This window comes from Alosa pseudoharengus, unplaced genomic scaffold, assembly GCF_046254945.1.
Source record: "Alosa pseudoharengus isolate Yale_2024_CS ecotype anadromous, Long Island Sound unplaced genomic scaffold, YU_APseudo_1.1 YU_APseudo_1.1_scf_13, whole genome shotgun sequence".
NCBI classification, from domain to species: Eukaryota; Metazoa; Chordata; class Actinopteri; order Clupeiformes; family Clupeidae; genus Alosa; species Alosa pseudoharengus.
Genome location: NW_027468598.1, coordinates 9771773 through 9785430, shown reverse-complemented (window position 1 = coordinate 9785430; position 13658 = coordinate 9771773). Strand labels below are relative to the sequence as shown.

At 47.7% G+C, this 13658-nt stretch overlaps 1 protein-coding gene across 3 annotated transcripts in view; it reads left to right on the top strand.

The window, feature by feature from the left end:
- Window positions 1-318: 318 nt before the first annotated feature.
- Window positions 319-13658, top strand: part of LOC143121600 (uncharacterized) — a 34164-nt gene continuing 20824 nt past the window's right edge. For all 3 annotated transcript variants that reach the window (XM_076282036.1, XM_076282035.1, XM_076282034.1), the window contains exons 1-2: window positions 319-949; window positions 5170-5487. In XM_076282036.1, the coding sequence (XP_076138151.1) occupies window positions 737-949; window positions 5170-5487 (531 nt within the window). In that variant the 5' untranslated portion in view covers window positions 319-736. The remainder of the gene's footprint in view (window positions 950-5169; window positions 5488-13658) is intronic.

The following is a 13658-nucleotide window of genomic DNA, read 5'->3' as shown; positions in this document are numbered from 1 at the left end:
AACCCAGTTTAAGTATATGTGTCTAATTAAATTAGGTCAACTGGAAATTGTGTGTTTTTTTTTTTATTTTAAAATCAGGAGACTCTTTGTTCTTCACAAGGCTGAATGCATCGATGTGATTCTGTCAGTTGTGTCAGAGACTGTGCCACAATCTATGCCTACCTGTGACATGACATTTTAAAAGATGTCACCAGAGCGCAGCTGACTGCACACAGCCAGCCAGAGTTGACGGATATCCCCTGTCCGAGGACACACCCTCCTCACACTCACACACGAAACGCTCCGCACCGCTTTTCCCACAAAGTGCACCGTCCAGACTCTCACTTCCACAGTAGCGCACGCCCGCACTCAGCACAGCTCCACTTTCATGCTGTGGGGATCTGTTCCGTTCTCTTGTTCTCTGCGAGTCTTCTGGGCGCGCCGAGTGAAAGCTGCAGCGTGCGGGGGTTAAACGCAGGGGGAAAAGTCGCGTTGTAAAGAGTGAGCGAGTAAATGGGATGAGAGCTCAAGTCACTGAACCAGCAGGTCGGACACTCAAAGCTTCTTAACGGCAGGTGGAGGGAACAGAGAAGGCAGTGGTGGGGGCAGTGTTTTCCCTAGAGAAGACCCACCCTGGATACTGTTAAGTGTAGGTTTCAGGCAACCAGGCAGGTTGACCACCTCTGCAGACAATTTCTACCACCTCTACCGCCACTATCTCTTTGACCATCACGATGACCAAACCGTAAATGAACCGATGAGAACCAACCAAGGAAACGGGACTCTCCACCCTTCCAGAACGCACGGTTTAAGTCCACCAAGCTTAGCCCTTGTTATGGAAAGAGACGCAGAGAGGGGTCAAATCAGGAGGGGAAGAGGTTTGGGAAATAGCCTAAGAACAACAAGACACAAGGAACGAGGACAGACGAGGACCATGCTTTTTCTTGTCTCTCTCGCTTTACAGTCACAGGTAAGCCGCCGATTAAGCGCTATTTTCAGCCGTCGTTTAACCCTACCGTGACTTTTGTTAGTTAGTGTGTGTGTGTATTTTTTGCAAACTGGACTTACAGAGAAGGCCATTCTTATGTTCTTCTTTGTCGGATTTTTTTGTGTGAACTTGACCGATAGCACCTGTTGTAGCGCCAGCTTGTTTATCATGCGTTGCACTTGTTGCTCCATAGACGGGCATATCCCTTCTTTTGCACGTTAACGTTTCATTGAATGCAGCAGGTCTAGTGTATAGGAGTTACAAATTCACATTTTATAGTCTACCTAAGATGTAGAAATGACAATGAAGACGAAAAACAGCACGCATGTAACTACTATATTGCGTAACTGAGTTAAAGGATTAAAAGGGCAAATAATATTTTACCTGTTCAGTTTTATTTTGATACTTTGTGATGTTATTTTCTCTGCATTTTCATTTATGTACGGTTAATTGTTTTTTTTTATAGCTTTAATCAAGGTAGTCATTGTCTATGGTGAGACGTAAGGTGAGAAGGCAATTACATAGTATTTGCATCATTACCAGTCTAAGATCATGTCTAGTAAAATTCCATGCATCTGATGAACAGGAATACAGTAGCGGATATTTCACAAATCCAACAAATTTGAATAGTCCATCCTTATTTTATAATAATACATAACAGCATAGCACACAGGTCATGGAGATGTCAGTAGATATGTTCACCACAGACCTGTGTGTGTGTGTGTGTGTGTGTGTGTGTGTGTGTGTGTTTCCTGGCCCCGGGTACTATTTTCGGTCTTGGGCTCCCCCCAGCCAGTGCCTGTGTTCAATTGTTGAGACAACCAGCGTCTCACGGCAGGGGCACAGTCTGAGGCAGGAGTTGCCTTTGAGGGCAGCGATGGCATATGTGTATGCTTAGAAGCACACCGCTGTGCAGGCATACCTCTCCAAAGTACAAGGAGCGTGTGAATGTGGCCCTCCCATAGCCCAATGTGCTCCCTTTGTGCAATCCATAGTAGCACACGGTCTGTCGACTGCACCAGAGAAGCCTCTGTGCTGCACAGAGATTCACATTTCTGTCATTATCAGTAAGCCGCACCTCACTACACCTCATCCATTTAGATGTTGGGTTAATGCATAGAATAAGATATGACATAATTGAGCGTCCATTATGTAGGGAGTTGCTGGATAATGAACACCTCTCCAATGCGGTGGCACACACACTGCAGAGCTAGGAGCCAGCCAAGTGAGCGTCAGAGAGTTGTGATAAAAGGCTTAACAGAGCACATCTGACTGTAGCACTATGAATGAGACCGAGCAGTGCATATCGACGCATCTCTGTGAACTGTAGCATTATGTCGTCTCAATTGATAACCGGATTTCAGGAGACAGTGTATGAGGAAGAATAGGACTGGATGGACAATTAAAGGCATGTTGAAACATTGGAATCGGTGAAGTTATTTAAATAGTGCAGAATTTAAAGTATTGTAAGGATAAGTCATTAATTGATTATTGTACAGTGAGTGTAGCACAAAATTGACTATATCTAGACCCATATTAATAGCTAGTTTGCATGGTGTAATTGCATTTTGAATGAAGACAGGAGATATTTTGAGTTACATTACTTTGCTCAGAAATTAATGAGCCGAATGTTGCCTTTTACATTCTTTTTTTTTACTTTATTGCCTTATACATTCTTGTGTAAGGATACATTGTCTGAATAAGGCACAGTTGAACAATGCTCAACCATCTGGAGTCAGTGTCAAGTTCAAGTGCTATTTGCCGGTGTTGGCTCAAAAGGAATCTGTAGTCACAGCACGGTCGAATGTTGCAGTATTCAGTTTTGAGTTAAGCACAGTCTGGAGAATTGGGGGAGCTGGAACACTGTAGCCAGTGTGTGACATTAGAAGGGTTTAATGGCCCCTAATGGACTCAGCTTCTGAGCTTGGAGACACTGTGAAGGGAGGAGAGAGGGACAGGGAGGGGAGGAGGAGGGGGGGTGTTGAAACTCAGGTATGATGGGAATGGCCATGGCAGGGGGGCAAACGGAGAGGAAGAAAGGGAGATGGAGAGTGATGCCCTGGCGGCTCTGTCCACCGCTCGTTTGAAGTGGCCGCGTTGAGGAGCCGGAGTTGGACAGTGTGCCATGCGGCAATGGAGAGCTGACAGCCCACGCATTCAGCAGAGCCCTCTGTGATTCTCTCTATGGGTGTGTGCTGGTGGGCTACACCTTCAACATTGGTGTGCGCGTGTGTGCGTGTGTGCGCGTGTGTGCGCGTGTGTGCGTGTGTATGCGTGTGTATGTGCGCGTTTGTGTTTGTGCGTGTGTGTGTGTGTGTGTGCTTGTGCTTGTATTTCAAAAAGCCTGAGAGTGTATTTGTTTTTTGTTTTTTTGTTCACAGTCTAGGTGTCTGACCATGACCGTGATCCATGTAGGTGTCCAAGTGTGCTGGTGTAACTGGCAAGGGCTTTAGGCTCTCAAAAGTCTCAGTGGAGCTTATTAGCAGAAAGAAGTGTGTGTGTGTGTGTGTGTGTGTGTGTGTGTGTGTGTGTGTGTGTGTGTGTGTGTGTGTGTGTGTGTGTGTGTGTGTGTGTGTGTGTGTGTGTGTGTGTGTGTGTGTGTGTGTGTGTGTGTGTGTGTGTGTGTGTGTGTGTGTGTGTGTGTGTGTGTGTGTGTGTGTGTGTGTGTGTGTGTGCGTGTGCGTGTGCGTGCGCGTGCGCGTGCGTGTGTGTGCGCGCATGTCTTGACCTCTTATCTGTGAGATCGAAAGATGAAACGAGAAATGACAACAATGGGGAAAGGAGAGCACACAGAGGGAGAGAGTTTGGGCACGCTATTCAAACAAAGGCAGAGAATAGAGGAGCGAGAGAAAGAAAGAGATGGAAGGAGAGGTGGTGACCATGTTCCCAGTGGTTACTGTCCCCTGGGAGACGGGCCAAAAAAGGAGGGAGTGATATCAATACAGACCAACAATAAAGACAGAAGTGCAGAGGAGATGGGGGAGGAAGTGACAACCACCGGAGAAAAGAACAGACAGAGAGAGAATACAAAGAGGAGGGAGGGAGGCGAGAAAGAGAGGGATGAGGATGTAAATAACCTACGGGGAGAAGATGGAGACAGATAAAGCTCAGATAAAGACACAGATGGAGGGGATGATGGAAGCAGCGGGATTGTAACTGTCCATTTGGACGGAGCGATTCGATTTTTCCTCCTGCTTCTGTGGGCAGACAGTGCCGTGAATCGATACGATCTGCCGCCTCTGTTTCCCCGTGTCCTGTTGCGACTCTTGTTTCTGTAGCTCTGTCTGCGAGGAGGAGAACTGCATTTAGTTTGAACTCTAACCAGATTGGAGAGCTTGTCCTCATGTGGCTCAGTCGTGGGATGGGTGTCGCTCCGTGTAATGTAACATTGCACTCCTGAGACTGCTACTGCCGTTGCATGCCACAGATGGATACGTCCACAAAGCAGCTCTGCCCCCCCATGACCTGTTCCTTCAAGCGGGATCATCATCCTGTACAGACATGACTCAGTTCACTTTTAATGAAGTGGCTTTTTATTCATTCATTTTTATTCAAGTAAACATGTCATGTATAGATATTGTGTGTGTGCATGTGTGTGTGTGCGTATGTGTGTGCGTGTGTCTGTGCCCGTGTGTGTGTGTGTGTGCGTGTGTTTGTTGGTTGGTATCTTTGTGTTGTGCTGTGTGTGTCTGAAGAGAGAGGGCTGGAGAAAGACAAATTGTTTTTTTCAATGGGTGTAACCCTCCTGCAGGCTAAAGAGAACCATTATATAAATCTTCCGAGTTTAAGAGGGCGCTGCGGTTCTGCAGCATCCCATCAATCCTCCACCAAAGGTCATCATTTATCTGCACATTCTCCACCACCCAGACCACACTCATTAATATTTTTCGGCTCTCCCCTGTGGTGAAGTGGGATCTGGGTGGTAGAACTACCAGCATGGCTAAATTGTGGGCTCCCAAACGAGGAGCTTTTAAGTTCAAATATCTTTGTCAAACCGCTGATGGTAGTTTGGCCTATCCTTCTGAATATGTGTGATTAATTGGAGAAAATGTTTAAATGTGACTGTAAGTTGCATCTCTGGCACTGATTTGGTTGCTGACAAATGTGCTGAAAACACCAATTGATTTAGTGTCTCCGTGTTATTGTTAGTGAAAACAACCATCTTTTCTCTTAGTTACAAAATGCTGTCTTGTCTCTTTCAGCTGGTGTGTGCGGTGGGCATGTTTGAGGTACAGATCAGACAGTTCCAGAACCCTCAGGGCCTTCTGCAGAATGGGGAGTGCTGTGACCTCCCGTCCAACAGGGGACAGCGCTGCCCCGTCAGTGACCAATGTGACACCTTCTTCCGTGCTTGCCTAAAGGAGTACCAGGCCCGGGTGGCCCCCACTGGAACGTGTACGTTTGGGTCGGGCAGCACGGCAGTCCTTGGGGGCAACTCACACTCTCTTCACCACCATACGCATGACGGAGGAGAAGGAAACAATGGCCGCATCGTCATTCCATTTGCATTCGCCTGGCCAGTGAGTACCAATGCATCTCTGATGACTAACATCCTGTTACTGACCTGTTAACTACAACATCCTCTGTAGCTCAATATGGTCCAGTCAAGAGGAGATCAGTTCATTGCCTGTTAATAAGATATGATGAAGACACAATGGTATGTGGACAAAGTTAACAGCTGCTCTGCTGAGGTTGGGTAGGAATCCATGGCAGAGCATGCAGAGCATCATCAACTGTGATTGAGCGGAACCATCAGGGAGATAATCCTGTGTTGAAACCACCCTTACATAATGTTGTCTACGGTGATATCATTCCCAGGGTTCCAATGGCAATCAAACATTTAATTAAATATGGAAATGTTTCAAGTTATGATTGTGCTATTCTTTTTAAGTCATCCTGATGGTTAGTGATTAAAATACATGAGCTACAGACAAAATACCAATTATTCAATTCAGGGAGAAACTAATGGTGTTTTACAACTGGACTCCACACAGTGATTAATGGTGTTTTCTTTGCACTAATGGGTTTTGAATATTTTTGTTAGCGTAACCCTCCACCAGCTCATTGTATTAATATAAATGACTTAGCCATGAAATACTGCATACTGCAGAACATTTGCGCTTATCATCCTCTGTTCCCAATTAGGGACAATTGATTTTCCTCAGTAGATTAGCAATAAAGACTTAAACATATCTGGAAAGGCGGTGTTTTGCCAAAGCTGATGGAAGTTTCCTATGAACGTATGTGTGACCGCATTAGGGATGTTTTTGTCTGAGGAAAGTTCAGTGCTCTGGTTGATTACTGTCTCTGCACGTGTTGTGCAGTCCCCTCAGGAACACGTCAGTGTTCCATTCTGTTGACATTTGACGAGTCAAAATGTCACATTATCAATGGGGCAGAGAGTTCGTCCCCTCCTCCCTGCGCTCCAGTGGCACAGAGCGGGCGCTGTTGCTCCGACCCCCGGGCACAGAGACCTTGGGAGCCGGCGGAGTGATCATCTCAGCAGTTGGCTGTCCATAGTGAGGGTCTTTAAGCTGATTAAACTGAGCCTCACACTCATTGATTAGAGTGGATTGGTGGGGAGCGAGAGTGAAACTCCCGAGAACTAAAGATAGCTGCGGGGGTCACTACAGATAGAGTGGGAAGGTGTATTAGTGCTCCCTAAGGAGGTCAGGGGAGATGAGTCAGGAGGTTCCTCTTGAGAGAGAGAGAGAGAGAGAGAGAGAGAGAGAGAGAGAGAGAGAGAGAGAGAGAGAGAGAGAGAGAGAGAGAGAGAGAGAGAGAGAGAGAGAGAGAGAGAGAGAGAGAGAGAATGGGAGGGCAGGATGAGAGGCAGAGAGAGAGGGCAGGATGGACTGATATGTGCCAGGATGGACATGAGCCAAACATCCACTTCATCTGAGATGATGTCATGCTATTCTCTCAGCAGGCTGATGTAATGTGGGACGGTTCTGATCCAATGGCTTTATGACCCAGACTTAATGATAGGACTCAACGAGTTCATGCGTAGATGTACCTGCTTTTCAATCACTGCGGAGAGTGGTTTTATGCCCTGAAATCCATTCAGTCTGTCCTTGAAACTCTAGTGGAGTTTGTACACAGGCTTTAATGATTGATTTTCATCCAGGCAAATAGTGCTTGCCATGCTAGCCTGAGACAGCCTGCAGTGGAAGACATGCCCAGTGCATTTGCTTTTCAAATGCCTCGGTCACTTCATTGTCCCTCGCCCTCACCTTAGTTGTTATCTCAAAGGCATCCACAGGCCCTGTTTGTGTGTCCTTGGTCATCGCTTGGATGCCTGTTCTTCCCTTTGGCACTTTGGAATTCATTTGCCTTCTGTGCTGCTCTCTCACTGTATCATGTTCCCTGCTTAGCATCCATTACTAGGTGCCTTTCTCCGTGTATTATTGCTATCCTATCTATTATGCTAATCCTACTTACTTCAAAGTCTTTTCTAAGGCTCTGTGTTTGTGTTTGTTATTAGCAGTCCTGTTGTGTTTGGTGGTTGTATCGATCCCGCTGGGTTCTTATCAGGCCTCGACAGCGCTAGGCTCCTCATTACACTGTCAGGCTATTAATTCTACAATTTGGCCCTAATGGCCGTGGCTGGCCGTGGCCCACGGTTGTGCATCAATACTTGCCCCAACTTCTCGCCACCAGAGCCCTTTCCCCTTTGCCCCGCTCCCTCAGTGGAGCCAAGAGAAGGCAGAGACACCACGAGGAACAATCAACAAATTAACCAAAGGAATTCTACCACTGCAGAGTTGAACTAGGCACCCCACACACACACACACACACACACATCTCCACACTACTCTCCACTCCCATGCCCTTCACACACACACACACACCCAAATAAAGCATCCTGACCAAACAGTAGACCCCTATGTTGGTTTTGGCTCTGGAGCTCCTTGTGGTAAACGTCTCTAATGCATTGTTGTAAGCCCTTGTGATTAGCCAAAGGAGGGCTGGATGGGAGGAGTGGTGTTGTTGGTGGTGGTGCTGGCTGGTGGGGGTGGAGGGAGGAATGAAGTGCATCTCTCCCCGTGCCTGGTTGGCTGGAGGAGACACAAACGCTCCCAGTGTGCTGGCCCGGGGGAGCCTCATCCCTTCGGCCGCACCCATCTGAAGCATTCTGCTGGCTCTCCTCCTGTAATTAATGTCTACGGCTCTGGAGCCATGCACCAGTCGTGGAGGGCACCCAATCCCCTGGAAATGACTCGGCCGCCAAGCCCCAGACTGATGTCCTATTGTTTTGTGGGCTTTTCAGGGGGCTTGTTTGTGTCTCCCCTCACCACTGTTTTACTTCCTTGTTTTGAGAAGTCATTATTATTGTCTGGGACAGGGTTGTTTTTTATGACCTCTGGGTTTTGGGGGCGAATGTCTGCTCATAAGGAAGGGATCATAACGAGTGGTGCGAAAGCTGATATTACGTGCATAATTGTGTTTATATTGGGTTGTAATAATGTTTTCAATAATGTTCAAAGCTGACTGGAGCTTTGCTCGAATGCTGGGGACTTAATCTTTTGCAGGCCAGCTGTCCAGGCACTGCAGCACTCAGGTTTGTGTGTCCCAACAGAGGCCCTCTGGCATTCAGAGGCACACACACACACACACTCACTCACACACACACACACACACTCACACACACACACACACTCACTCACTCACTCACACACACACACACACTCACACACACACACTCACACGCACACACACACACTCACTCACACACACACACACTCACACACGCACACGCACACGCACACGCACACGCACACACACGCACACTCACTCACACACACACTCACTTACACACACACACACTCACGCACGCACGCACACGCACACACACGCACACACACACACACGCACACACACACACACGCACACACGTGTGCACACACTCTTACCTGATCCATACACAACGAGTCAAAGAAAGACAAAAAGGACGAAGAGATCATCCTTCCTTCTGCTTGTGTAACGTGGCCTTTGCTATTGCCTGAGTAATGCAATTAAATAGCAGACAATGAAATGTTTGGGAAAGCTTTGACATGATTTACCATTTCTTGCCTGTGGTTATTGTGTTTTTCAGTGAGAGTGTGTGTAAGGCTTGTGGGTGTGTGGGTATGCGTATACCAATATATTTGTGGTCATCATTGCAAGACAGTGGTCTCTGTGTGTGTGTGTGTGTGTGTGTGTGTGTGTGTGTGTGTGTGCAGAAATGTAACTGCAAGTGTGAGTGTGTCCCACATTGGCTGTGTCCTCAGGTGGAGGGGTAAAGTGTGTGAGTGGCAGATCAGAGTGTGAGAAAATTCTCATCCAGAAAGCCAATCTGGATGGGTTTCAGGGCTGGGCGGCGAGGCCGTGGTGGGGATGGGGGTGGACTCAGGGGGCTGGAAGAGGAGATGCAGGCCGCCACTGGGCCAGGGAATGAATGGATTTCTATGGGGAGCGCCGTGGCTGAAAGAGCAGCATTATCTGGCCATCTTTGTGCACCGGGGTGGTGGTGAGGGGGGGGGGGGTGCGGGGGGCAGAGATCAGGATCCCACAGCCCCAGGTGAAGAGACAAACAGGTGAGTGCAGTCATTATGAGGAAAGGTGAGCTCCCTTTACCGCTTTCCATCCCCTCCCTCACTCTACCTCCACCTCCTCCTCCCCCCATTCTTCCTTTCTTCTTTTCTCTCTTTCTTGCTCTCAGACTCTGCCTCTCGCTTTTATATCGGCCTCATGTTGTGTGCTTTCTCCGTTAATCTCCTCGGGGAGGTGTGTGTCAGTGGGTGTGGGTGCGACGGCATTAACGTGCCATTATTTGGCGGTGCCGCTCGCAGCGCTTCTAGGAGTCGGGAGGCTTTGGCTGCCGTTCCGCACCGCGCGTTGCGCCGCGCCACGCTGAGCTGAGCTGAAGGCCGAGCGGCTGAGAGTGGCTCCCGGCATTTCCGTGATGACGGATAAGAGCACCACTCCAAGTGAAGTCATCCTGAAAATCCCAGGATGTCCTGCGCCCATTCTGCGCTGTTCCCATGTCTCAGGATGGCCGACATGGCAGGACCTTTTTAGGGACAGAGTATTTTTAGCCCATTTTTCAGCCTGCTCCTCCGCCCCAAATAAAGATGATAGACTGCTACTTATAGTTCGATAGACTGCTACTTATCAGTCTTATTGAGATTGTGGTGACGATAGTTATGTATAAACTCACTTTTTAAGTGCTGTGAAGAAAGTAAATAGCTTATGGTATTAGAAGCTGGCCTGACAGGTCTGTCAGCTGGGGATAGAGGAGAATGCAAATGGGAGCGATAACCTGTATGGTTCTGTTTCATGTCAGGACATGGGGTATCAGGTTGGGGCTGCATTAGGTACACATCACTAAGTGTGTGGAACGATAAAGTTATGTGCATATTGAACGCAGTATGTTAAGATAGTTGGACTGTTAGTCATAATGGGTGATTTCCTTACTGAATGTGTGTGTGAGTGTGTGTGCATTCAGTGATTCGGAAAGAGAGAGGAACTGTGTGTGTGTGTGGGTGTGTGTGTGTCGATGCAGGCAGGTTTCTGTGGGCTGTAAAATGATCCTGCTCTATTCTGTTGTGTTTTGTATTCCGGGAGATTCTGCTACTGGGTTACCTTGGCATTCCTGCTGCCTGGGAACCACCGGGTGCAGTCACTATAGAATTGGAGCAAGGGAGTGCACCTACCACATTTTTTCTTCTCCTTCTTTCAGCGTCTCTCTCTCTCTCTCTCTCTCTCTCTCTTTCTCTCTCTGTCTCTCCCCCTCTATATCTAAAGCTCCCCCAGGCACATACATGTAACTTCACACAGAGGTCGGAACACACTTGTGTGCTTTCACATGCTTATCCACCAAGACAAAGCTAATTCCATTAAGAATTACTTGATATGTTTAGTGCAGATAAGTTAATAACCTTGGGGACAGTAGTCTCGGGGGATGCCTTGGATTAATGATTTCATTTGTGTGCAAATTGGATTGAAATGGAAGTTTCTATATTAGGTTGGGCAGGGAAAAGGAGTGGAGGCTTTGCAATGATCACCTTGATGGGGACGGGGGGGGGCGGACACCGCTTTGGAGCCGTGTGTGTGTGTGTGTGTGTGTGTGAGAGAGTGAATGAGTGAGTGTGTCTACTGTGGTGGCACCAGGCTTAAGATTTTCTATAAAATGCATCGATAAGCTCTTGTTCTGCTTCAGAGGTCTGTTGGTTTCTTTTATCTTTCATCATCTCTCTCTCTTACCCCCCCTCTTTCTCTCTGTTTTCCCCATCTTTTCGTCCTCCAGAAGTCACTCAAGCAGCACCTTTCTCCCACCCACCAGTTCCCACCTCTCTCCTTTGTGTCCACACACTCCATCTCCTGAGGTGTGTTTGAACGAGGGTTCCTCAGCCTCATATTATTTGTATTTCTAACACATTTGACCTACGTTTCGTTCCTATATATCGAATCACTGGCATGCATTCACAGTCCACACACACACACACACACACACACACACACACACACACACATGCATACACAGTACACACACACACACACACACATGCATACACAGTCCGCACACACACACACACACACACGCACACACAGTAAGTGGCTGAGCCAGACGAGGTAATTTCCTGCGGAAGTCGGAGTCGGCGGTGGTGGCGGAGGCCTGCCCCATCTCCAGGCTTACACACCCAGCCCCGGCCATTCTCCTGCCCAAGGAGCCCTAACCTCCAGCCAGGCAATTAACCCAGGAAGAGGCTCGCGCTGAGACGGGATGGGATGGGTGGCAGGGGGGCGGGCGTGTGGAGTGTGTGTGTGTGTGTGTGTGTGTGTGTGGGGGGGGGTTACTGGAAACAGAGAGCGGGAACGACTGATGGAGAGAAAGGAAGGGAGGAGTGAGAGAAACGAGAGAAAGAGTGGTACAAAGAGAGAGTGAGGGAAAGGCGGGACTGAGACAGAAAGAGAGGGAGGGAGGGAGAAGAGGAGAATAGGGGCCAGCTGTAATCACGTTTGGAATGAAAGGCAAACAAAAAGAGAGGGGGACCAGAGAAGAAGAGCAGAGAGATGTGCTTATTAGGTTGGGGTCAAGCAGGGGGTCAGGGCTGAAGGGGATCACAAGCAGACTCCGGGTGTGTCCTGTGTTTTACGTGTGTGTGTGTGCGGGGAGGGGGGGATGTATGTATGTATGTATGCATGCATGTATGTATGTATGTATGTATGTGGAGGAGCCTAGCACCAAATGTTAATCTCAGTATTGCACAGTAGGCTACTGTTTGAGGGCCTCCTGATTATTTAATTCCACCCAGAGTTCCCTGATGTGTGAAGTGTGTGTGTGTGTGTGTGTGTGTGTGTGTGTGTGTGTGTGTGTGTGTGTTTGCATGCATGCCTGTATGTTTATAGTAAAGAGTGTATAAAGGAATATCGGTCAGACAAGGCAAGCAACACAGAACTGAGCTGCCAGTGACACAAAAGCTACCAACCAACCTACCAAACCACCAGCTCTAAGTGGCCATCTCTATCTCGTTTCTGAGCTGAAAGCAAGATTAGAAGGATATTGATGTTCTTACACAAAGAAATATGAAGTAGGGATAGAGAAGTAATCTATATCTTCAGATGAGAGGATGTTAGAAGATAGAGAAGTAGTCTATATCTTCAGATGAGAGGATGGTTTGAAAGAATAAGCTAACAGGATAAGTCCGATTTTTGCCTTCATGGGTACATTCCCGCATATATACTGTGCGATATATATACTCATCTACATACACAAGCACTGTCACATAAATGCATGACACATCGCAACACCTGCTCACAACTGGACACCTGCGGCTTAAGCACACCCTGAAGCTTAATTTCCCTGTTGCCTTGGTGATTGCCTTGGACTTTCCCATGTCACATGGATGAGCTATGATGACAACCAATTTGGAGTGCGGTTGTCATGGCAATGCTAAGCTATAGTGTGCTCTTGAAGTTAAGTAGTAGATAAAAAGGCGCGCACACGTGCATTAATGAGCAAATGTTTACAGTGATGAGAGAGTCTGCGCCGCGATTAGCTTACTAGTATGCACTCTGTGTGCTTAGAGGGTGTGAGAAGTTTCTAGAGAGAGGGTGCCCGAGGGTCTTGTTTTCTTTTAGTGAGGGATGTGTATCCATATTAGAGGCAAGGTAAACACACGGACATGAGAAAGCGAAGGAAGGGAACTGTAACGGCATTTTCTGGGTGTGTTTATTATTTTATAGCGTCTACATATGGTACATACAGTATGTGTGGCTGTGTGTCAGTCAGCAAGTGTGTAGATGTGTGTGTGTGTGTGTGTGTGTGTGTTTATGAGAGAGGGAGAGAAGGATAGAGAGAGCAAAAAGGAGAGATGTAGACAGAGAGGAGAGAGGGAAGAGAGAGAGAGAGGGGGAAATTCCTCTGTGTGGGCTAAGAGCTCTTCCTGTTGCAAAGGGCTGTGTTTGTACAGCCTGGCTCAGCCGGGATATCCTCCCGTCCATATTTGAGAGACAGACAGAGAGAAAGAGAGGGAGAGAAAGGGGAGATAAATATGGAGTGAACAAAGATCTACAGAAAGAAGTATGGAGAGAGTAGCAATACAGAGAGACATACAAATGGACTGAAATGGAGGATTTTCCAGTGGGGTAAGGGAAAGTAGATGGAAGTAAGGGGGGTAGGGGGGTGGGGGGAGAGGAAAATGATCCT